Genomic DNA, 27,500 nt, shown 5'->3' on the forward strand with positions numbered 1-27,500 from the left:
TGTGTTACTGACAGCAAAGGAAGGTTACACTGTTATGTGTGTGTTACTGTCATTAAAATAGGGTGTTACATAGTTTTGTGTTTGTTACTGACAGCAAAAGGAGGTGTTACAGTGTTCTCTGTGTGTGTTACTGGCAGAAAATGATGGTTTACACTATTCTGTGTGTGTTACTGACAGTAAAATAATGTGTTACATAGTTATGTATTTGTTACTGACAGCTAAAGCAGGTTTTACATTGTTCTGTGTGTGTGTTACTGGCAGAAAAAGGTTTTACACTGTTCTGTGTGTGCTACATAGAGGCACTGGAGTTTATTTTTGCTGTTAAAATACACAGTCCATGGTTAATAAAGTGACCCAAGGAGTGTGCATAAGTGGTGTTTTATTTGTATTTTTCTTTTCTATCAACAATGTGGAGTACACACATTTCTCCATGTATACTACTGGCTGTCAAAGGGGTTCAAATCACTGCTGGGTATGTGTTAACTGGAAATCAAAGAGGTAAAAAAAAAGAAGTTATCTGGCATCTAAGGGGATACAGTCATTTCTAAGTGAATAATATATATGATGGGCCTAAGGTAAGGCCCAATCACCTACAGGTCATTCACTATATTTGTAGAAAATAGCCTTAGATAGTACCCAGGGAATTTTGGAAGGCATGTTACAGGGTTAAAAAATGTTGCAATATAAACCTCTTACACAATCTCAGGTAACAATTTTAAAAATAAGCAATTCATAGTCATATATGTAGTATTTTATATATTTATATCCCTTTAAATTAATAAATACAGTGGAATTGGACAATCAACACATTTATAATAAAAGGACAATACAAAAGCACTTTGTCGGAATTACAAATGAGTAGCCGATTGTTTTCTGACAAATTTCTAAGTTAGTTCAATTCTCCTTCCTCCAGCATCATATGACAGCCATCAGCCAATCACAAAATGCATAAACTCATATTCTGTGAATTCTTGCACATGCTCAGTAGGAGCCGGTGCCACATAAAGTGTGCATATAAAACGATTGTGCATATTTTGTTAAAGGGACAGTCTACACCATCATTTTTATTGTTTAAAAAGATAGATAATCCCTTTATTAACCCATTCCCTAGTTTTGCATAACCAACACTGTTATATTAATACACTTTTTTACCCCTGTGATTACCTTGTATCTAAGCCTCTGCAAACTGCCCCCTTATTTCAGTTCTTTTGACAGACATCCATTTTAGCCAATCAGAGCTGGCTCACTGGAACTCCACGTGCATGAGCACAGTGTTATCTATATGACACACATGAACTAACACCCTCTAGTGGTGAAAAACTGTCTAAATACCCTGAGAGAAGAGGCAGCCTTCAAGGGCTTAGAAATTAGCATATGAACCTCCTAGGTTTAGCTTTCAACTAAGAATACCAAGAGAAAAAAACAAATTTGGTGATAGAAGTAAATTAGAAAATTGTTTAAAATTATATTCTCTATCTGAATCATGGAAGTTTATTTTAGACTAGACTGTCCCTTTAATGGAAGTGAACTGGAGAGTTATTTACAATTGCAAGCCCTGTCTGAATCATGAAAGTTTAATTTTAACTAATACTGTTCCTCTAAATAAATTTCCAGAGCAAGGAGCTGCATATTTGCCTTTTAAAGGGACATAAGCATCTAAATTACACTTTTTTTGTTTCAGACACATCATAAATGTTTAAGAGACTTTTCAAGTGTCTTCTACTATCAAATTTACTTTTTCTTTTAAAATCCTTTGTTGAAAAGCATACCTAGGTAGGCTCAGGAGTAGCAAAGCACTACCAGGACCTAGATAGTAATTGGTGGTTACACAGATATGCCTCTTGTCATTGGTTCACTAGATGTGTTCAGCTAGCTCCCAGAAGTGCATTGTTGCTCTGTTAAACACATAGTTAAACACAGTTATGTGCAAGTAATATTGCAATAATAGAGCGTTTTCATTTAGCCCTTTTCTCTTTGAGTAAAACAGGCTGTGTTGTATCATGCGCGTGCATTTAGTTCTCGCTTTTATAGTAATATTTTTATGACCATTTGCGGCAGAATCATCACGTGAACTCAGCACTCAATGTTGAACTTTTCTTGCTAATTATTTTCCTAGCTATCTTATATTTATATAACCCAGTTTTTATCAGTTCATAAAACTTTTTTGTTTATCTTTAATTATTCATAATTGAAACCATAATACAATTATTTTTTCATATCTGTGTTTGAATGTTCCATTGTTAGTAGCAAAAGTAAAATATACACTTTTCTAAGGAGGTTTTTTTCTCCCCTAAAATTAAATTTATATAGTATTTATGCACATCTGTGCCTAGTTGTAGGAGGCATCAAAAGAGTTGAATTTTTTTTTTCAAAGTGAAAATATTAAAAACACAGGGGGTGAAGATATGTAGACCAGAATGTATTTGTTAATGAAAAGGTAGATTGAACTGCTAGATAAAGAAACATTACACTAAGAATGTCACTCCCCATAAAGGGTTAATCGTATAGGAATAAACCAGAAAACTTTACAATTGTGATAGAGGTAAATTCTAATGCAATAATGATTTGCTCGGATCCATTACAAATGATTGCTTTACTGATCTTAGCTTACTATGGGGTTGATTTGTCACTTGATAATTATTGCCGGTTAACAGCTACAAACGAGCACATTTTCTAGTCAATGCTATCGCAAACAGCCATTGTCATTGTTTATTAGCAGAACTTTTTTTCATGTTGGTGAAAATGACCCTTTACTTAAAGGAACAGTAATGTCAAAATTTAACTTTAATGATTCTAATAGAGCATGCCATTTTAATCAACTTTCCAATTTACTTCTATTATCAAATTTGCTTTGTTTTTTTATATCCTTTGTTGAAGTGTAAATCTAGGTTGGCTAATAAGAGCTTAGAAGTGTGCGCATATCTTTAACATTCTGTAGCAGCAGTGTTTGCTAATATGTATAACTTTGCTGTAAAACATTGTTGCAAACACTGCTGCCAGAGGGCTAAATACACACGCGCACTCCTGAGCTCACATAGGATTGCTCTTTAACAAAGGGTACCAGGAGAATTATGTGAAATTGATAATAGAAGTAAATTTGAAAGTTGTGATGTTCTGTCTAATCCATTTGTTTAATCTTGACTGTACTTTCCCTTTAACATGTGCCAGTTTCAATCAGAATTCAAATTTGCAATAGTTAACACAATATTTAAAGGGATACTAAAATTGTTTCTTTTGTGATTCATATAGAACATGCAATTTTAAGCAACTTTCTAATGTATTCCTATTATCAATTTTATTCGTTCTCTTGCTATCTTTATTTGAAAAAGCAGGAATGTAAACTTAAGAGCCACACCATCTTTGGTTCAGACATGGGTAGCGCTTGCTGATTGGTTTGCTACATTTAGCCACCAATCAGCAAGAGCTACCCAGGTGCTGGACCAAAAATGGGCCAGCTCTTAAGTGTACATTCCTGCCTTTTCCAATAAAGATAGCAAGAGAACAAAGACAAATTTATAATAGGAGTAAATTAGAAAGTTGCTTAAAATCACATGCTCTATATGAATCATGAAAGAAAAAAAATTCACTACTAAAAGGGCTTGATAAACCCCAGAGAACACTTTTTTGACTTATTGTCGAATACCTTAAAAAATTTCTTTTGAAAAATTAGGTTTACATATGGATAAAACATACTGAAATTACCCCACCATATTAGATGGCAAGGTCCCAAACAGAAGTACAATAATGATAATAATAATATTAATTTGTACAACATTCTAACATTTGCTTAAAGTAAAGGTTAACTTACCTTCATGCCGATTGAGTATTTTACTTTTTGTACACAATCAATAAGAGTTTAATTCATCATTTTTTAGCAATCATCGTTTTTTTTTGTTAATTTTTTTTATTCTTGATCACATTTTTAGTTTGACCAATTGAAAACCTGGCCGTTAGGCGGCCGTCACCTCACATCATCCGCCTCCTTGGACGGCCGGATTTTCAATTGGACAAGCTAAAATCGGCATCAAGAGTAAAACAATAACAACAACAAAAAACGGTCTAATTTGTAAAGCGCCAATAACTTGGTTGAAAATAAGATTGATAAAAAATGATGAAGTAAAATCCTATTGATTGTGTACAAAAAGTAAAATACTCGATCGGCATGAAGGTAAGTTAACATTCACTTTAATGTAATAGTTTTTCTAATGCTTTATTTAAAGGATTACTTTCTGTTATAATTTTTAAGCTAAACAACTAACATATAAAAGTTAATAAACATTAATTAAAACCTACTGACCTATATTTTCTCCAAAACGAAGTTTCATAACGTTCTAAAAGTTATATCTTTTATTCGCCGATGATGTCACGTTATCCTGCCCACTATTTTCAGCACTGAGTGTTCAAAATACTTAAACCAATAACTTTGTGTTTAAAGCGCCATTTTGAAACCTAGGTATTGTAAACGGATTGGTACAGAGCAAAGGATACCCACGGAGTGGGTTTGGAAAACAATTAAATTTGCAGACAAGATTTCTGATATACGGTAGAGATATGTTAATGAAATGCTATTGATAAAAAGCGTATTTGGGGTAGTTAGTTAGTAACAGGCATAGAAAATATTTACTTACAGTGGCCCTTTAAATATATTATTCAAATTATGCAATATTAGAAATAGAAACATTCAAATTGATATATCTGTTTCTATTATGTATCAATTTACTAAATTCCCTACCACATGAATTACTGAAATTCTGAATAGTATTTGTTAAATTAAATGTTACATTCGAAATTTCGAATGTGGACATTCAATCTAATTATGAACATTCAAAATCGAAAAGTGACATTCGAAAACTGTAAATAACATTTGATTATAGAATTTTTAAGAATATTTGTTCTCATCAACATTCGAATTTGTAAATCGAATTTCTACAATAACATCCATTCTAACATTTAAATTTGAAAATAAACACATTCGCCCATCCCTAATCTATATATATATATATAAATAATATTCACACCTAAACTAATGTGTCCACTGCTATTGCAAAGAACACTTCCTTTTAAATTGTTGATGTAAATCTGATAATGTGCTTTAAAGTGAAGTTCAATTTCAATGAATTAGTGCCCGGTTTTTAATAATCCTATTAAAAACAAGGGCACTTTAATTCATCAAAATTGACATTTCACTTGTTTTCTTCAAAAACGTACTTTTTAATTCTGACAGCCGCTCCAGCGATTCCCCTGGCCTTCTGAAGCCTCTTCATAAATCAGAAATTACGAATCAGACTTCCTCCAATTACGGCTCACCCCCCCCCCCCCGGGGGAATCATGGCCTGAGGTAGCGCTGTGATTGGAGGAAGCCGGATTAGTCATTTTAGACCCACGAAGAGGGCTTGCGACGGGCGGAGGAAGCGCTGCAGCGGCTGTCAGGATTAAAAGGTAAGTATTTGAAGAAAATGAGTGAAATGTCGATTTTGATGAATTAAAGTGCCTTTGTTTTTAATAGGATTATTAAAAACCGGCACTAATTCATTGAACTTGACCTTCACTTTAACAGAGCAAATGACTAGAGACAAGGTAGGGAGAGGAAAGAAAAAACACTTGGATAACAGTATTATCTTATACTTTGCTGGGAGAAAGTGGAGCGAGCATTATTATTATTAATATTATTATTATTATCATCAGTTATTTGTTATTTCAAATTACTTTTAAAGGAAAATGCAGCAAAATAAATATTGAATGTATTTTGCAATAATGTTGAAATTTCAATGATGAAACATTTTATACCTTGTGAATTTTAAGTTTAACAACCCTTTAGATTTAACTTATACCTCCTGACATTGTGAAAATTATTGTGAACATTAATGTTTATGAAAGTCTAAATTTTGGTTTGTAAAAGTTATGATTTAGTGGTTGTAAAGTTTAAGGAAGTAAAGCCCAGTAACAAAAAATACCCTTAAAAACAGGGGCACTTTAATTCATTAAACTTCTCAAACACGCTTTTTAAAAAAAAAATACTAACCTTTTTGTTACGGTAAACAGTTGGCCGATCCTCCGTGCGTGTCTTCTTTATTTTGCAGAGCTATGACGAATCGGGCTTCCTTCATCGTTGTGTGCCCCCTATGGCACCTAGCTCATGCGGCACACAATGATTGTAGGAAGCCGGATCATCATCGATATGCTAACTAGTGAAGGAGATGCGGGTGGAGGATCGGCGGTCTATTTGGGGTAAGTATTTTTTTTAAAAAGCGTAATTGTAAAGTTTAAGGAATTAAAGGGCCCTTGTTTTTAAGAGTATTTTTTGATACTGGTTTAAATTCCTTAAACTTTACAATCACTTTAAAGGGACGCAAACCATTTTTTTTTGTTTCATGATTCAGACAGAGCAAATTAATTTTAATTAACTTTTTTTTAAATTTACTTCTTTTATTGAATTTGCTTCATTGTCTTGGTAACCTTTGTTGATGGGGCAGCAATGCATTACTGGGAGCTAGCTGAGAATATTTGGTGAAATAAGGACAAGAGGCATATTTGTGCAGCCTCCAATCAGCAGCTAACTCCTAGTAGTGCATTGCTGCTCCCGAGACTTCCTAGGTATGCCTTTCAACAAAGGATACCAAGAGAACAAAGCAAATTTGATATTAGACGTAAATTGGAAAGTTGTTTAAAATTGCAAGCTCTATTGGAATCATGAAAGAAATGTTTTGGATTTTATGCCCCTTGGAAAATTATTGGTAAATTCTAGCAGACTCCCACACAAATAAGAAATATTTTCCCCTCCTGTGTGTACTGATGTCTGGGTTAAAGGAAAACATTGGTATCTAATAATGGAATCAATCACAATTCTTTAAAAAAAAGTTCACCATTAAAGTCTTGTTTTGTTTTTTTTTGTACATAAATTATTTGATAACATTTTCTAAAGGACTAAAGAGTGTCTCAGCATCATGGGAAATGTAGTTCCAAAGCATCTGTGGGCCCAAGGTTGCTGACTCCTGCCCTATATTAACCCTAATTTGAGGTGTCTGATAATTTGCAGTGTTTAATACAATCTCACAAATGTTGCTTTACAGAGATAAGAACCAGTTACAATGTACATAAATTTTATTTTCAGGTCCTGTTTGCTTTAAACCAAACGTTGCTACAACATGAAAGTCTGCGGGCAGGAAGTTTCCAAGCTCCGTATACAACAGAGGACCTCATCAAACATTACAACTGTGGCGACCTCCATGCGGTGATATTTAACCATGATTCGTCCCAGGTATGTGTCAAACTGAGGGTAATTTGCATTGCTAATACATTCCATCAAAGCTTAGATTTCCAACACACTCCATATATTTATTTCCATTTAATTGCTAATGACATACTTTATAAAACAGATGAAGTCATGCATGAATAAATCCCTCTAATGAGAAGTTATTGCTGTGCTAATTGAGGTGAATTGTTGACTATGAATGATTAAAGCTCTCAGATATTTAGACATGGTTCAGTGAATAAAATACATATTTATTAACAGCAGATTTTGTTTGATTTTAATTCAAAAGTTACATCATGTACTAGTTGTTTGTATAGAGGAGGCAGCCACCCATATAACTCAAACATACGGGATAAGATAGCAATAACACTGTTGATTGGACTAAAATCATACCATTATATGCCAAAAAACTTTCATGTAAGAGTTAAAAAGACATCAATGTAAAAATAACATGCTTTTATTTATCACTAAAACATTGCTATCACAGTGGGGGCACATGGGAGATAGTCTTATGCAGGGGCGCTAGTGCCCCCCTGAAGGTGCCTATTAATTTTGCTTGTTGTATTACCTCACCAGCTGCACTTCCTAAGTTGCCTGATGATAAGTCTGTCCCTCCAAGCTGAGGCACCCAATTCTCCCAGCTTGGAAGGATGTCCTGAACACTATTAGGCAGAACTTCCTGAATTTAAACAAATGGGATCTGTGTTGCTGGCGTGATCTATTTGAACAGGTGCAAAACATTAGAAAATTTGTGATTTCAAAAATTTGGCACCACATTTTATTATTTTCTGCTTAATCTCAACATACCTGAAGACCACTATACCTGTTTCTTTGTTGTAGGTCACTCTTATGGTGCATAATACAGTTAGGGTTGAATATATTTGCACATTTGTTTTAAGTTCTGACCAGTTGATACTTTTGTCTAGAAATAAATATGAAATCACAACACAATATTGTGATCAGTACTTACAGATCTTTTTCTATAAGGAATCCCATTTCCCCTGAGTGATCATTATGAGACAAAGAGTTGTTGGACATCTTTATGGAGGTCCATCACCAATCCCATCAAATCATATACACAAGCCAAATTTAATTAGGTGTAGCATTAATCACTTATTCAGGTCAGGCGCTAGCCTCTAATCCTAATGCCCAGCATAGCATTCTAACCATGCTTAGGCCAAGATTATTGGCCATAATATTCACAATCACAATGTCATGGGCAGCAAGATCTCAGTACATGAAATTTCCACTATCTGCATTCCAACCACTTGATTGATCAACAGGAATGTGAACAAATATATGCAAATCAATTATACTGAAGGGTAAAAAGATATAATTTACTTGAAACATTTTATACTGTTTCCATTTTAATAAGGTCTCAGATCTTTTTTATTTATTTTTTTATTTTCATTTTATTATATCTTGTTATTCATGGCTTTTCAGTCCATAGAGTGGTCTCCTGGTGTTTGTGATAAACTTTTATAGTAATTAAACTGGTTAACTGGAAGCAAATATTTGCACATATTTCTGCTTTAACTTATTTGTGCGATTTCTCAAAAACTCTGAAGCTGATTTTAGATCCTTGTCTTTAGCAAGGACCTACAATGTAAATCTTCAACCATTGTTTTATATTATACATTTGCAAATTTTCTTTGGTGAGATATTGATCAGTTTGTTAAAAAATAAAATTCTGGTGCTGTCAGAATCCCATTTGAGGAGAAAAATGTTCACCTTGACATTTGTTCAGCCATTTAATTTTTATGTTGAATGAATGCCAACATATGAGTATCAGATTTAGCACTTAAATCTCAAATTTGAACACTGAATGTTAATATTTAATAGTACATTTGAATATTGATAGACATGCACTAAAGAGGTATATATATATACCTGTATTATGTATGGGCGAATGTTTCTAAAAATTCAAAATTTAATACGAATTTTGTTACATGTGTTCATTCAAATCAAATTTGGAATGTTTATATAACATTCTAACATTCTATTTTCGAATTTTCATTTTCAAATTTTTCATTAAAATTCAAAAATATTCATTCGAATAATATAATGTTTAACTATGTATTCATTCAATTTCGAAATGTAATTTTCGAATTCGAATGTGACATTCGAATTCGAATGTAATATTCAAATTCAAAATATTATTTCTAGTCTACAACTGTTTAATAAATATAATATTCGAATTTGAATGCTACATTTGAATTTGAATGTAACATTCAAGTTCAAAATATTATTTCTAGTCTAATACTGTGTTTTATAATTGTAATATTCAAATTCGAATGTCACATTCAAATTTGAAATAGTATTTCTAGTTTACAACTGTGTTGTATAAATGTAATATTCGAATTTGAATGTTACATTTGAATTGGAATGTTAAATTCAAATTTGAATGTGGCATTTTAATTCAAAATAGTATTTCTAGTTTCTAGTCTACAACTGTGTTTTATAAATGTAATATTCAAATTCGAATGTGACATTCGAATTTGAAAGTGACATTAAAAAACTGTAAATAACATTCGATAATAGAATTTTTTAAGAATATTCATTCTTATCAACATTCTAGTATGTAAATCAAATTTCTACAATAACATTCGTTCTAACATTCAAATTAGAATATAAACACATTCGCCCATCCCTAATCTATATATATCTATACCTTATCTAATTATATATATATATATATATATATATATAGTCCAGTGTAAGAGAGTTTTTTACTGAGCCAAAAGGTACGGAACTGTTGTATAAAGTTCTCACTTGTGTAGTGGTAGAAATAAACAAACAAATCTACCCAATGATATCCACAGATAGCAGTGTCCCAAAAGGATTTATAGAATGGCAGTCTCTCCCAAACAATCGAATAGCATCAAATATAACGATTCCTGTGACATACAGCTTAAAGCATTAAAGTGCACACACTCAGTAGGAATTGCAAGTAAATGCGAGCAACCCTGTGCTCCAGCAACAACAGCCATGCATTCCTTACCACTCCGTAGTGTGTCCGAGCCGCGGGGTCACTTCCTCATACCTCTGAAAGCTTGCTCAGGTATCCGCTGTATGCACACGTCATGTGCTCCGCTCACCCGTTGAAGTGGGAGTGAGAGAGGAGGGAGAGAAGGGGGCGTGTCCAGGCAGCCCCGACGCAGACAATAAACAGCCGTGATATGCGCCCAACCTGTTACTGCTTTTGAATGTGAATATGTGAGAAAGTCACCATGCTCCCATTCTGCACCTGGATTTTCAGGCAATGTAGAACAAATGAAGAAAACGGACAATCCAGGGCAAGTTAAAAACGATATCTTTTATTCACCAACGATAAAAAGGTTCCAGGAGGGTCCATATACAGGTTAGCAAGGCAACACAGGCAAACTGAAAGCTAACATGTTTCGGCTATACAGCCGTAATCATAGCTAATTCAGTATACCTGTGATGCCCTTTTAAAAGCAAAACAAGAAAGTAATTGGTCAATCAATACAACCAATCCCTGTGAAGCCTAGCCACCACCTTTAGGATTAACCCTTAATGCAGAATCAATCTCATTCAACAATTCTAAGTATTAAGATTGGATATAGAGAGAGTCCAAAAGAGATAGTATTAAAGTGTTATGTAACATAATACACTTAAATAAACATATAGAAATAATAAATACATACATGATAAAGTATATCAAATATATATAAGCAAAATAGTTCAAACAATCAAATGCTCATCATGTTTATCATAAAACTTTCCACAGTATGTGTTGCAAATACCCTAAGAAGGAGAGAAATATACACACCAATTTAAACGGTGCAAAATGTTTTGCACTTACCCTAAAAAGGGGAGAAATATACACACTAATGCAAACGATGTAAAAAATAAGGCAACCAAATGCCGGTACAAAAGTTTACAGCGTCAACAAAAATAGAGACCACCTGTTTGCTGTCTAATTCAAATACACACATATATATATATCTCAAATGGCAGCAAACTTGCTGGCACTCAATTCAATATCAAGAAATGTTTATCTATAATTTGTGACAATACACACCATATTAAAGATGGCGTGAATCAATAGAGAATTACATACTTATCACTACATGCAACAAAACTTGTTAAAAATGTTGTGTCACAAATATAGAGATCATTCTTGGTTGACAGCAATAAGACCAAGTGGTCATATTAATGTAGACTACGTGCATCAGACCAAGTTCCCAATTGGAACAAGGTTCTAAGACCCACTGAACTGACCGCCCATCTAGTAAATATCCCAGAGATGGTAAAGTTATATTACTTGACGGCCAATATGCCCTTAAGGTTCCTGTTTTATTTACTTGTATATAGTTCAAATATATATTTCAAGTTTATATTTTTCTCTCAAGTAGACAGCTCAACACAGAGTAGTCAAAAAACAACCACTAGAAACTGAGTACAATTGAATATGGATGTATTCAAGTTTCCCATATAGAGAAACTTAGTTAAATTATTTCCAATAGTTAATTAAATCGTACTCTGAGTTTAGCCCCTTGGGTACCCTAGTTTTTAATTTAAAAACCCAAAACATTTCGCGTTTGCCCAGAATTTTATCCCTTTCACCTCCCCTGGGGGGGGGGGGGGGGGAATTTGATATATTCAATGGCTTGCCATCTGAAGGTGTCATTTCTTTTATGATGTACATTCTTGAAATGTTTAACAAGGGGAGTAGTAGCCTCACCCAATTTGATGGTTGACAAATGGTTCCGCATTCTGGTATTAACCTCAGTTGTCGTAAGACACATGTAATGAGGTAAATGACATAGGAGGACGTACAGTTGAGGCAGGACTGGATCTTAAACTCCTCTCCTGTGACTAATGACCTGAATGTATCTGAAAAGATACAAAACTCACACGGTCTGCACCTAGACCTGCCGCATCTGTACATCCCCCTATGTGTAAGCCACGCACTTGAGCGATCTCTAGTCACTGGTGGAATTTCAGAAGGGGCAACACAATTGCATATAGGTCTCTCCCAAAACCTGGGTCCCTAAACCAGCCAAACAATGCTGGTGATTACATGTCTAGGGTGATTACATAAGCCTGTGCACCCTTCCCTTGTTCCTAGTTTGTTTGATTGAGAGCTTGCATTGTTTGGCTGGTTTAGGGACCCAAGTTGTGGAAGAGATCTTGACGAGGTACCTGGGCTTGTCCCATTTAGCCAGATGCAGTAACTAACCCTTACATTTTTGCTTTTAATCTTAACTGAGAGCATATAAGTGAGTGCTGGACTTCCTCTGTGTGCTGTATTAGGTTGTTTTGTAATTTTCCCTATGGGTCATGCACCCAGACCTCTCTGGGGTTAACTGCCTGTGACTTTGGGGACAGCACAGCTTCCTGTAAGTGTTATTGAGCACCCAGGGCTGAGCATGTTGCAGGGTCATAGGATGTGTACCCGGTCCAATCTGAGAGTGCAGTCCCCTTCCGTGTTTTTTATATATATATATATATATATATATATATATATATATATATATATATGTATAAATATATAATCTCACACACACACACACACACATATATATATATATATATATATATATATATATATATAGGTATAAAAGTATATTTGGGCAAAAACCCATCAGATATATATTTAAAAATCTCTTTAAGAAAAAAATAATATGTGCAGAATTAGATTATTAAATATGCAATATTATCTTCTTAATTATCTGGAATCATGTTTTTGGTTCCATTGAAATCTATGGGGGAATGAGATTTCAAGTTTGCGACTTCTCCAAGTCTATTTGTTACCGTGACTTGCAACGGTGAGAGCGAAAACATTTTACTTTCAACTCATAATACGAGAAAAATTACTTCTAGCGGTTTTAACACTCAAACGTGAGCGCAAACTACTGCTTCATTCATAATCTAGCCGATTGTAACTACAAGATTTTGGGTTATGAAACCTGCATTGTTTGGTAGTTCATTATCATATAATCTCTGTTTGAGCGAATTTGTGACATATATGTGGGAGGTTTAGGCTTGCACATTATTTAAAATCTTTTTGTTTTATTTCAAGGTGTTTAATATCTCTTCAGCTCCAGGCGATAAATAAATTACAACTGCATATCTGTGCTTAGAGGAACATTATGGCCAGGATATACCAATAGCATAACTCTTCATCCTCAGCACCCTGGCGTTACGTTAGCTTCGCTGAAGAGATGTCTGTGTAATCACAGCAGGATAGCTTTCGATTCCCCCTCTTGCTGCCGATGTAGTTTTTTTTACACGTGTCTCTCATTTGCCCAGAGAAATAATGGGATTACGCCTGTTTTCCCTCGGCCTGCATGCGTGCCTGGCTTGTCGGTTGCCTGTATAAGCTTAGAAAGGAATGCGCAGCAGCAAAGACTAATTAGAAGGACTTCTGAAGACTTTGCACATAATTCCTCTCATCATATCCAAAGGCTTTTTAGCATTTCTGAGTTCACATGCAAAGAAAAAGCAAATGACATGAGCCTGCACTTAAATACTTATCAGGATAATTCCTTTAGCTAACATGGCCTCTGCGCTGAGGGTGCGTGAGACAGTTGGCACTCTTGGGATTACTTGACATTATGGGATAACAAGAGCTCTAAACTAGGATCACTTTGGTATTTGGAGGGTCTGTCCCTGCTCTGAATAAATCAACTAATGGTAATGACAAGTCTGGGGAATCAGCGTTGAGTACAACCAGAGTATATACCAGCGGTGATGTGATGCTCGGGTCAGATCCTATGTAACTATCACATGCCAGAAACATATTTAAGGGGCAGGTTTCTCATACAACTAAATAGTACATAGGGGATTACTCCTTGAAATAGCAGAATTGTACTGAAGTCACAAATATATTCAGAGTTAAAGGGTTAGAGAGACAGTTCACACCTTGTGCTTTTTCTATAAAATATTTAGTTATAGTTAGTAAAACAAATTTGCATATATTGTCATTATTTATTTTGCCCCCTTTTCATGTAATTTTGCTCTGAAAATGTTGCATTTTCTAATTCTCAGAGGTTGAACTGTACACTGCAGACTACTCAAGGCTAACTCTGCTACATGGCTGTCTCTAATTTGCTTTAACAGAGAACAACTACAAAACAATGTAGTTTATACTAACATAATGACCATGACCGTGGCTAGCCATGTTGTTTGCAGACTAAAACTCAAATTGGCTCCTCTAAATAAGACAAATGATAGGTGGAGTGTTGCTAATGAAAAACAATTGCAGCAAACAAGACATTCATTTATTTACAAATGTTTAGACTTGGTTGATATGTTATTCTATAGCCAGATAACAAACGTCTTGTAATTACAAGGCGTTTGCTATACCTTTAATCACCATTATAACCAGATCATATCTAAAGCAGTGATATAGTTAACTTGTCCTGAAAAGCACATTTATTTTGTTATCTGAGTGTTTAATTTTAAAGAGGGCATTTAAAAAATGTTTATATATATATATATATATATATATATATATAACCTAATGTTTACTTGTCATTATTTGAGACACATACCTTGTGGGCGGAGCTGTGACAGGAGGGACAGTGCCACAGGTGTGGATTGGGTGGGGCATAGTGTGTAATGGGTGGGGTTGAATTACCGACAGCCATGAGTTGTGTTCAATTTATCTTTGTTTTGTGACCTACATAACTCCCATGTCTTTCTCTCTAGAGGCGATCACAGTTAGGATTGCAGGTGTTAAATGTAACTTTTATAGTGTAAGGTCAGGTTCCTATAGCAACAAACTTGTTATAGAGCGATTTTCGAGAAAACTGACATCAGATGAAACTGTTAACACAATGTTAACTTACACTAAAAGACTGACTGTATGCACTGTGCAGAATATTTACAGGTACAGTCAGCTATATACTTTTAGCTGACTACAACTTCGTTAGCTTACAACTCTATTTTTAATGATTCAATGGAAATGAGCCCTATATTGGTTATTTGAATTTTTGCTTGTGGGGTGAACATAAATGGGAGAGCCTAGGGAAGCACAGACCCTAAATATGCCACTGTCTGGAGTAGAAGGCAAAAAACAAATTTGCTATTTGGAGCTAGATTACGAGTGGAGTGTAATTTAGCGTTCCCACTCGAACATAAAACTATGCTAGATGGATGCTTTTTGCGTGCATTGGGTCATATTACAAGTTTAGAGTAAAAAGTTTGCACATGAGCAAAAACTGAAAAAAAACTAACACTCATACTGGCACGCTAACCCAACAGGAGTTATGAAAATGTCACATTTCAATGTTGGTCACATACAGAACAATGTCCTTTTTATTGTAAATACATATTTCTATACATATCTACAAGTCAATAAATAGCATGCACCCTCTTTTGTGAAAAAAAGTGCTTTATTGGCACACAAAAGATCAGTGACGTTTCGGGCATCTCACCCCTTCATCAGACTAAGTGCATGTTATTTATGGACTTGTTGATATTCCTGCTTGCACCCTGGTAGCTGTTCTGCATGTGAGAGTGCGCTCTGCTGGGATTGTTGTTCTATACATATCTATATATACCTATACCTGTATATCTATTCCTATAGCAATATAGGTATAGATATGTATTTTACATGAACAGTATCAGCTATATATAGATATATATTTTTAATCATAAAAAGTACATTATTTTCTATGTGAAGAAGATAGGAATGTAAAATATGCGTAACGTGCATCAGGGTTCGCAATAGCGGACATGAAGAATTGCTATCTTCGATGCGCATTATTGAAATATTAAATATAAAATATTTTATAAAATTAATCCATACTATTGAAAATTATTAATTATTAAATATTCTAAATAATCCATAGGAATATATATATATATATATATATATATATTTATATATAAATAAATATTACAGTAAGTATAATAATTTAAAATTAATTATTAATATTTTTTTTTATATTTCAATAACGCGCATTAAAGAAAGCAATTCTTCATGTGTACTAACCCAACCATAGTAGCCCTAAATTGTGAACACCGATACGCGTCAACTCTTTACATAATAATCTAGCACTTAGTGGAAAACAAAATGGGAGTTGTGTTTATTTTTTACATTGTATTCTGAATGTAACTCACCAAAGCTTAACATTTAATTATAAACACTTTTAATTACTTTTCCTGCACACAGAATTATAAAATAAAATGCTCATTTTCCAAAGCGGAATGGATTCTGATTTCATTGAGTACTTTATTGAATTTTATATAATGACTTTTAATTAATTTATTTTGTATGCATGCAGGAAACACATTTAATTAACTAGAATTAAATTGCTAACTTTTTCTGTACTGTATTGGTCTCACAGTTTCAGAGACGGAGATTAGGTGCGTTTAAAGGCTTCTCATAATTCACAGCGGAATGCAATAAATCACCCATGTACTTACACTTCACTGAAACTTGTGTTTCTGCCTTGTCGCTATAAAGTTGTCAAAATAATTGCAGATATTTATAAAGATTGGTTAAATAAATTACACTATTTGAAAATATGAGCAATTGTATTTATTGATTTTTAACAATAAAATTTCCTTATCCAGCACCTGTGTATATAAGGGGTGCAAACGCCATATAGGCACCACAACAATGTCCTCAGAATAAATTCCAAACAGTAAAAATGGCAGCATTTATTTATTTTTTAAACAGTCATTAAATATTTTATTTAACAGTTCAGTTAGTGCTGCAGTATGTGTTGGTGCTCTACAAATAACTGATAACAATAATAATAATTAAAAATTCTGGGTGCTGTTTGAGTGTACACTTAGTACTATTTGTATGAGTGTGTGCAATGTACAAGGTTTGAGTGTATGCTCTGTACTGTGTGTGTGAGTGTATGCACTGTATAAGGTTTGAGTGTACGCTCTGTACTATGTGTGTGAGTGCATGCACTGTATAAAGTTTGAGTGTACATTCTGTACTGTGTGTGTGAGTGTGTGCAATGTATAAGGTTTGAGTGTATGCTCTGTACTGTGTGTGAGTGTGTACACTGTATAAGGTTTGAGTGTATGCTCTGTACTATGAGTGTGAGTGTATGCACTGTATAAGGTTTGAGTGTACGCTCTTTTCTATGTGTGTGAATGTGTGTACTGTATAAGGTTTGAGTGTATGCTCTGTACTATATGCGGGAGTGTATGCACTGTATAAAGTTTGAGTATATGCTCTGTACTGTGTCTGTATGTGTGTGGACTGAATAAGGTTTGAGTGTACACTCTGTACTTTGCCTGTGAGTGTGTGGACTGTATAAGTTTTCAGTGTATTCTCTGTACTATGTGCGTGAGTATATGCACCATATAAGGTAGGAGTGTATGCTATTTACTATTTATTTGAGTGTGTGCACTTTATAAGGTTTGAGTGTACACTCTGTACTATATGTGCACTGTATAAGGTTTAAGTGTAAACTCCGTACTATTTGTGTGAGTGTATGCACTGTATAAGGTGTGAGTGTATGCACTATATTTGATGAGTGTACCCTCTGTACTGTGTCTGTGAGTATGTGGACTGTATAAGGTGTGAGTGTACACTCTGTGCTATGTGTGTGAGTTTTGGCACAGTATAAGGTTTAAATGTACACTCTGTACTATGTGTGTGAGTGTAGACTGTATAAGGTTTGAGTGTGTATGAGTGTATGCACTATATTTAGCGAATATACAATCTGTACTGTCTGTGAGTGTAGACTGTATAAGGTTTGAGTGTACGTTCTGTACTATGTGTGTTAGTGTAGTCTGTATTCAGTTTGAGTGTACACTCTGTATTATGTGTGTAAGTGTATACACTATATGTGGTGAATATACACTCTCTACTGTGTGTAAGTGTAGACTTATAGGGTTTGAGTGTACGTTCTGTACTATGTGTCTATCAGTGTATGTACTATATTTGTTGAATATACGTTCTCTACTGTGTGTGAGTGTAGTCTGTTTTATAAGGTTTGAGAGCTCGAGAAAGGCTTGTAGCCGAAATGCGTTGCTCTGTTTTTGGCCTCCTGAGGCTTCCGTAGTTTGACCGCATTGAATCCAGGTGGCAAACTTACAAAGTAAACTGCTAATTTGTAACCAGAAGGGATCGGTAACTGAAAAGTTACAATTTCTACTCATAGACGGAGAAAACGAGAACGGACCAGGCAAGAAAAGATTCCCAATCGGACCAACCGCAATTCACATTCGGTGTAAGTAAAAAAGCACACCTTTAAATGAAAAACTTTGCCATACTTTGAGGATCTCTTGTCTCATATTATCGTTCACAGGATTATTGGATTCAAACTTCCAGCTCCGAATCACTCTGATGAACTTTTAATCCTTTTAACTTGCTGTCATATGCAAAAGTTGTGCGGTGGTCTTTTAACGCTGAAAATATGGTATTTTCAGTGACACCTCAGCCTTTACGAGGCTTGTCGGTATAGCTGTACCGCAAGCCTTTTAGCCTGTACCGCAACGTCAGTCCCGCACACGTAAAAATTACATTTTTTCATGGGATTTCCATAGCGCTTCCATTAAAAGTTTTGCGGTGAGGCTAAAAAACTTGCGTTGCAGCCTATAGCGACAGGATCCGTTCCGCAATCTAAAAGCAGTAGTTATGAGTTTTACGCTACAAATCTGTTACATAAAACTCATAACTAAACTGCTACAAAGTACACTAACACCCATAAACTACCTATTAACCCCTAAGCCGAGGCCCTCCCGTATCGCAAATACTATATTAAATTTATTAACCCCTAATCTGCCGCTCACGACACCGCCGCCACTTTAAAAAAAAATAACCCCTATTCTGCCGCTCACTGACATCATAACCACTATAATAAACTTATTAACCCCTAAACTGCCGCCCTCCTGCATCACAATCACTATTTAATATAATTAACCCCTAATCTGCCGTCCGCCCACATCGCCCCTACTATTCTAATGTTATTAAGCCCTACACCGCCGCCACTATAATAAACCTATTAACCCCTAAACCGCAAGCCACCCACAATGAAATATACTAAACTAAACTATTAACTCCTAAACGGAAAGCCCCCCACATTGCAATAAACTAATTTAAACTAGTATCCCCTAAACATAACACTCCCCTAACTTTATATTAAAATTACAATTTCCCTAGTTTAAATTAAATTAAAACTTATCTGTCAAATTAAAAGAACTAAGTTTAAACTAACAATTAAACTAATATAATTATTAAACTAAAATTAAACTAACTACCAATAAACTAAAACTAAACTACACATTTAAAAAATCCTAACACTACTCTAAAAATTACAAAAACAAAACAAAAACTAAATTACAAAAAATAACACACCCTAATTTACGGAAAATAACAAACGAAATTATCAAAAATAAAAAAGAATTACATCTAATCTAATAGCCCTATCAAAATAAAAAGCCCACCCAAAATAAAAAAAAAAACCTAGCTTACAATAAACTACCAATAGCCCTTAAAAGGGCTTTATTGCGGGGGAATTGCCCCAAAGATATCAGCTCTTTTACCTGTAAAAAAAAAAATACAAAGACCCCTCAACAGTAAAACACACCACCCAACCAACCCCCCAAAATAAAAAAACCTAACTCTAAAAAAAAACTAAGCTACCCATTGCCCTGAAAAGGGCATTTGGATGGGCATTGCCCTTAAAAGGGCATTTAGCTCTTTTACATACTCAAACCCTAAATTAAAAAAAAAACAACAACCAAAAAACCCTTCACTAACCCCCAAAGACCCACTTACAGTTTTTGAGTCCTGCTTGAACGATCTTCATCCAGGCGGCGAGAAGTCTTCATCCAGGTGGCCTCTTCAATCTTCATCCTGGCGGCGAAGTCCTCATCCAAGTGGCGAGAAGTCTTCATCCAGGCGGCCTCTTCAATCATCATCCAGACGGCATCTTCTATTTTGATCCCGGTGGCGCAGAGCGGGTCCATCCTGAAGACATCTGGCTCCAATAGAATGAGAGCTGCTTAAATCCTATTGGCTGAATTGAACAACCAATAGGATTTTAGCAGCTTTAATTCCTATTGGCTGATTCAAATTTTTCAGTCAATAGGAATGCATGGGACGCCATCTTGAATTGCGTACCTTGCATTGAAGATTCAGTGTACGGCGGCGACCGTATGAAGAGGATGCTTTGCGCTGGATGTCTTCAGGATGAACCTGCTCCGCGCCAGGATGAAGTCTGAAGAGACTGCCTAGATGAAGACTTCTCGCCGCCTGGATGAAGTTCGTTCAAGCGGGACTTCAAAAACTGTATGTGGATCTTCCAGGGTTAGTGATAGTTTTTTTTAAGGTTTTTTTGGGTGGGTTTTTTTTTTAGTTAAGGGTTTGGGCATGTAAAAGAGCTAAATGCCCTTTTATGGGCAATGCCCATCCAAATGCCCTTTTCAAGGCAGCTTAGATTTTTTTTAGAGTTAGGTTTTTTATTTTGGGGGTTGGTTGAGTGGTGGTTTTTACTGTTGAGGGGTATTTGCATTTTTTTTACAGCTAAAAGAGCTGATATCTTTGGGGCAATGCCCCACAAAAAGCCCTTTTAAGGGCTATTGGAAGTTTATTGTAGGCAAGGTTTTTTTATTTTGAGTGGGATTTTTTATTTTGATAGGGCTATTAGATAAGGTGTAATTCTTTTTTGTTTTTGATAATTTCGTTTGTTATTTTTTGTAATATTATTATTTTATTTTATTTTCTAATTTTAGGTTTTAGTGTAAGACAGGTAAGGTTTTATTTCACAGGTATTATTTTATTTATTTTAACTAGGTAGTTAATAAATATTTAATAACCATTTACTAACTAGTCTACCTAGTTAAAATAAATACAAACTTACCTGTGAAATAAAAATAAAACCTAAGCTAGCTACAATATAACTATTAGTTATATTGTAGCTAGCTTAGGTTTTATTTCACAGGTAAGTATTTAGTTTTAAATAGGTATTATTTAGTTAATAATTGTAACTTTAATTTAGCTCTAGTTTAATTATGTTAAAGTTAGGGGGTGTTAGGGTTACGTTAGGGTTATGGTTAGGGTTAGGCTTAGGGTTACGTTAGGGTTAGGTTTAGGGGTTAATATATGGTTTCATTTAGGTTGTTGCGATGTGGGGGGCTGGCCGTTTAGGGGTTAATTGGTTTATTTAAAGGCAGTGATGTGGGAGGCCAGATTTTTAGGGGTTGATAGCTTTATTTAGTAGTGGTGATGTCGGGGAGCGGCGGAATAGGGGTTAATAGATTCATTTAGGCGGCAAATTAGTGGTTGATAACATGTAGGTGGCGGCGATGTTGGTGGGAGGCAGATTAGGGGTGTTTAGACTCTGCGTTTATGTTAGGGTGTTAGGTTTAAACATTAGTTTTCTTTCCCCATAGACTTCAATGGGGCTGCATTATGGAGCTTTTCTTTCCGCGATCGTAGGTGTTAGGTTTTTTTCTGACACCTTCTCCCTATTGATGCCTTTGGAGAAAGCGTGCACGAGCACTTCAAAACAGAGCTTGTTTTTGGGGGATATGGAGCTTAAAAACCCCATATCGCACGCACAAGCCGGGGTTTTGAAAAACTTGTAATGGCTGCGCTATATGGGGTTAAATAGCGCAACTTTTTTTGCATTCGTTAATTTCCCTATAGCGCTCATAACTCGTAATCTAGCTGTTTTTTTTATTACTGTTATTGTTTTTTTAGAAGAATGAGCCTTCAGCAGATATTAAATATATATCCTACGGGATCTTTGATACTACGCATTTGAGAGTCTTATATTAGCTAACGTTATTTTAGCCTGATACCCCATATATATTAAGCCCTAGTGGCGCCGCAGGTACGGTTTCCTTTTTTGTTTTTTAAACATATAAGGTTTCATATTCTTACATAAGGTTTGAGTGTATACTTTGTACTATGTGTGTGAGTGTATGCACTATATTTGGTGAATGTACTCTGTCTACTGTGTGTGAGTGTAAACTGAATAGGGTTTGAGTGTACGTTCTGTACTATGTGTGTGAGGGTATGCGCTATATTTGGTGAATATACACTCTCTACTGTGTGTGAGTGTAGACTGAATAGGGTTTGAGTGTACACTCTGTACTATTTGAGTGTATGCACTATATTTGGTGAATATACACTCTCTACTGTGTGTGAGTGCAGACTGTATAGGGTTTGAGTGTACACTCTGTACTATGTGAGTGTATGCACTATATTTTGTGAATATACACTCTCTAATGTGTGTGAGTATAGACTGTATAAGGTTTGAGTGTACGTTCTGTATTATGTGTGTGTCAGTGTACGCACTATATTTGGTAAATGTATGTTCTGTACTATATGTGGGAGTATGCGCACTGTGTTAGGTTTGAGTGTATGTACATTTACATTAGATTATATATAAATAATCCAGAATAAATTAATGAAATAATTGTTGACACAAATCCCCTCTGGCTTTACTGAGAAGTAACATACTTTGTGATAACACAGCATTATTTCCATGTTTGGAGCATGAACAAATCACTAAACATCATGCACTGACATTATACTTGTCCATCTTCACATCCCAGTGCTGTATCTGCATCTAACGTTCCTAAAGACTCACTGCTGTGTATATATTGGTTTAAAGCTGAGCAGCAGGTGATTTTACTTTCTCTGTTAGGTTTGTGTGCTGTAAATAAAACTGTCATGTACAAAGATTAATGTGAAATATCATTACCCATCGCTTCAAAAGGTTGTGTTTTACTGGAACCCAGCAGCGCCTACAACATACCAATATGGCTGGCTAAAATATGGAATTACTAAATTCAAAATGGTAACATATGGCGTTTAAAGTCACACAAAAATCTGGACACCACAAGCAAAAGAGCATTCTGTATGTCTCCACATACATCATCACAATAATCACTTTTATGAAACCTGACTACAAGAAACTTATGAGTAATGTGAATAAAAGCTACAGTAATGAAGGTGGAATATTGCAGTAAATATTTTGTAATCCCCGGTAATAAAACTGTCGCTGTGTGTCAAAGCAGCTATCCGGCGCTTTAGCGAACCTAAAGAGAATGCAAGATTCTGGGATCTGACAAGCAGCTGTGTCTGGGACGGCTGAAACACTACAGGCCTCAAAAACTTAGGAACATAAAATTAGAATCAGATGGGAAAAACATTGTCAGCTGTGTGGTGCGGCAACGATATTTAAAGTTGTATGACGCTATTAGTGCAGGTTTTGAAATGTTTCTTAAAAAGGAACTGAAAGACGAGATTATTATGAGAAATTGCAGACAACGTCTGAAAGTCAAAAGGTTAAAACATTATGTGGACTATTTTACTAGATGACACGATAATACTTCTTTATTACTTAATGCTAAAACGTTTGGGTCAGGGAAGTGATCGTTACTCATGTTCACAGCTCATATAGCTTCATACTGGTAAACAGACATGGTAGAGAGACATTTCAGGAGATTACATTTTTCTTTGTGAGTGGCCAATTAATATAAACATGATAGGTAGTGGGTCAATTGGTCATACAAAAATGTTTCTGGAATGATATATTGGTTATTTCTTTTTAGGTTGTGCTATACTTTTACCAATATTATAAATATTTGCCCTTTTTTTAATGATAATGCATATAGGGTCTATAAGCAAATAAGCCTCTGGCTAAAGATCTGCTGCTAAAATAAATGATGTAAATGTATTTTGAATTGTTACTTCAACTAAACTAGACTTCTGCAAATAAAAAATAGTCCAGGAATAAAACTCCTGTTTCTGCTTTGCTGTTGCTTTTCAGAAGTCAGATGTAAATTGTCTCTTCATCTGATCTAGGCTGAATGTATAGTATGTAGTACAGTGATGTAATCTGTAACATACTTAAAGGAACAGTCTAGTCAAAATTAAACTTTCATGATTTAGAGAGGGCATGCAATTTTAAACTTTCCAATTTACTTTTATCATCAAATTTGCTTTCCTCTCTTGGGGGTCGATTCATCAAGCTCCGTATGGAGCTCTATGCAGCTGTTTCCAGGCTTGCCGGAAACAGGAGTTAAGAAGGTCTTAGAACCGCTGTTCCGTAACTCGTTCGCTACCTCTGAGGTGGAGGACGACAGCAATCCGCCCAATTGCATACAGTCGGGTTGATTGAATGCCGCGAATGTGCAGGGGGCAGCATTGCACAAGAATTTCTAGTGAAATGCTTGTGCAATGATAAATGCCGACAGCGTATGTTGTCGGCATTTATCGATGTGTGGCGGACATGATCCGCTACAGTGGAACATGTCCGCTCGCACTATAATAAATCGGCCCCTTGGTATTCTTTGTGGAAAGCTAAACCAGGTAGGCTCATATGCTAATTTCTAAGCCATTGAACTGCCTCTTATCGCAGTGCATTTTGACAGTTTTTCACAGCTAGACACTGTTAGTTCATGTGTGTCATTTAGATAACATGGTGTTCACTCTCATGGAGTTATCACAGAGGTAAAAAGTGTATTAATATAACAGTGTTGGATATGGCACCCTAATTGTGGGAATTGTCACTAACAGCCAATGGACAATAAGTCCCTCAGGATTAGTTGTGCACAAAATAAACACCTTTTCTTTTTCATTTCAAAATACGTTTAAAACGGCAACACAGTCTTTTTTAGGCTTCACAGGTGTTACTAATGCTTATAAATATTGTTCTTTCATACGCTAAAATGTTTGTGTCTTTTAAGCCAATAAATTAACGTGCCCTCCTATTTTAACACTTTCATTTAAGTGGTTAACCTCTAACATCAGTTTCTGTGTAATTCAGGATAATGCATTGCTTGCACGGAAAACCAGCAACATGTGAAACTAATTTCCAATAAATTAGAACACATAGAGTGTTTAATTTTGTAAGTGCGTTTTAATCTGCGGCTATAAATATTACAGTGCTGGGCATTGATTGTTCCATTAAGTGCTTGCAGAGGGCAAGGAATGCTTTATAAAAATGCTCCAGGTTTTTATCACTACTAATATGAACATAAATATTTTTTTCTATAGATATCAGATTACTGAAGGCAACATCTGCACATTTCTAAAGAAAAAAGTATTTTGACCATTGTGCATTTTCCTAAGAGATCTGGCAATAATTTTGATTGAAGATGTTAGATAAATATAATCATGTTATTAATGTTCGTCTGTTGTAAAGGAATTGGAAAAAAAAAGTTTTCTGGAATGGTTCCAGGCTGACCGAGGGAAAATGTTTGTGGTATGCACACGCTGCTACGGATAACGCACTAATTCTCTGCTGAAACTATTAAAATGCTGTTGAATGATAAACGTGTCTTGATTTGGACATGGAATATTATTTATTGGATGATAAAAAAAAGACTTGAGTTGAAATGGAATGTACAGTGTGTAAGGGTTCCAACCAGATGAGAGACTAGAGACTGTCCCTTTCTTATACTGGTTAAAGGGGCATAAATATAAAAAAATTAAAGGGACACTAAAGTTACATTTTTCTTTCATTCTTCAGATAGAACAGGCAATTTTAAACATCTTTTTAATTTACTTCTATTATCAAAATATGCTTTCTTTTTAAATGCACCCCTATAAGTCACCAACTCATACTGAGCATGTGTAAGACTTCCCAGTGTATATGTACATAAGTCTGTGATTGGCTGATGGTTGTCAAAAGATACAGGAGGCCGAAATAGAAGAAATTTATCTGAAAAAAAAAAATCTACTGAGTAAATGTTATTGTGTTGTCTGTTTACGATGGTTCTTTAAAAGTTCATGACAGCATACCTCCCAACAATATGGCTATGTATAGGGCCGTGTCAAGGGGAATAGAGTTACAGGGGGGATAGTGGGTATGATTGTGGGCATGTCTGGGTGGTCAGTGGGTGTGTCTGGGTGGTCTTAGGGCAGGGCTATAGGAAATTCTGTAAATAGGGGGATGAGTCACAGGTTGATAGTGGGCATTATTGTGGATATGTCTGGGTGGTCAGTGGGTGTGTCTGGGTAATTTGTGGGCAGGGCTAAGGGAAATTCTGCAATTAGGGATATAGGGTCGTCTCAGAAGGGCAAAGCTCAGAATTAGGGACTGTCCATCTTAAATAGGAACAGTTTGGAGGTCTGTGACATAATAGAGAGGGAAAAAAAATAACAAACATAAATTGCAATTTACATTTTATCAATTTGTATCTCTTTTTCCTAGGGTTCTTAGTTGAAACATTTCTTTTTTACATAAAAGCATACTGAGGTAGGCACAGGAGTGTGCTCACGACATTCGCATGATTCAAATTTTAAGTTGTTCCCTTAGAAATCCAATACAAAAACTCAATTATTGAGTAGTTTATCCAGTGACTTTGCACTTCAGGGACATAAAACACCTTGGGGTCGATCAACAGAAAGTCACCATTAAAGTCTATGGGGATATTTATTGCAAAATCATTTGATACATATTTCATAGGTATTATGATAGGCCCCATTGAAATTAAAATAATTTCGGTAGTATTGAAATAAAGTAAAATTACAGCCATGTTTGAAAACGTGCTAAATACATTGACACTTTTTTGTCTGCAATAGATTTCCAATTTACATACGCCTACAACAACCCTTTACCTGATTAAGACACATCACTGAGGTAGACTGATTTTGCAGTTCCTTATCTTACCACCTCTGATAAGGTCAGTTAGTACCAGGGATGGGCATGGGAAATCTGCAGTGTGCACTTCCAGTCATCAAAATTGTAAAACCCTTTATTTATATTACAGGAAAGGGTGACATATTTAGTAATAAAAGTACATTAGTTTTCTGTTTAATTAAACATTACATACTAGGTTTTTAAATTGTTTATGTCCTTTTAAATTTATCTAAACTTTGCTTTGAAAGAATCTGACACTGGTATTTCAATCCATCACCAAACACATTTTCAGTGGCTTTTCACTTATTTTTTGGACTTTCCTATTTCGATAGCTTTGACCTCTTAAAAATACATCTTTTGTCTGATTTGTTTTTTTTGTTTTAATGTTTGCAAAGTTCAGCTGCTAATGAACAAAATTGTTTAAAGGATTATGAAACCCAAAAATGTATATTGTGATTCAGACTGAGAATACAATTTAAAAAAAAGGTTTCAAATTTACTTCTATTACCAAATTTGCTCCATTCCCATGGTATTCTGTGTTGAAGAGATACCTAGGTAGGCATCTGGTGCACTTCTTGGCGGGATATAGTGCTGCCCTCTAGTGCTCTGGCACATGGATAACGTTCTTGTAAAACTGCAGCCATATAGAGATGTTCATTCATTTTCATACAAATGCACATTCGTGATGAAAATCGGATTTT

At 35.1% G+C, this 27,500-nt stretch overlaps 1 protein-coding gene across 1 annotated transcript in view; it reads left to right on the forward strand.

The window, feature by feature from the left end:
* TRABD2B (TraB domain containing 2B) overlaps window positions 1-27,500 on the forward strand; it is a 382,029-nt gene that overhangs the window by 140,562 nt on the left and 213,967 nt on the right. Inside the window, exon 3 of the mRNA XM_053693505.1 lies at window positions 7,112-7,258. Coding sequence (XP_053549480.1) covers window positions 7,112-7,258 — 147 coding nt within the window. The remainder of the gene's footprint in view (window positions 1-7,111; window positions 7,259-27,500) is intronic.

The sequence above is a fragment of the Bombina bombina genome, chromosome 10 (assembly GCF_027579735.1).
Source record: "Bombina bombina isolate aBomBom1 chromosome 10, aBomBom1.pri, whole genome shotgun sequence".
NCBI classification, from domain to species: domain Eukaryota; kingdom Metazoa; phylum Chordata; class Amphibia; order Anura; family Bombinatoridae; genus Bombina; species Bombina bombina.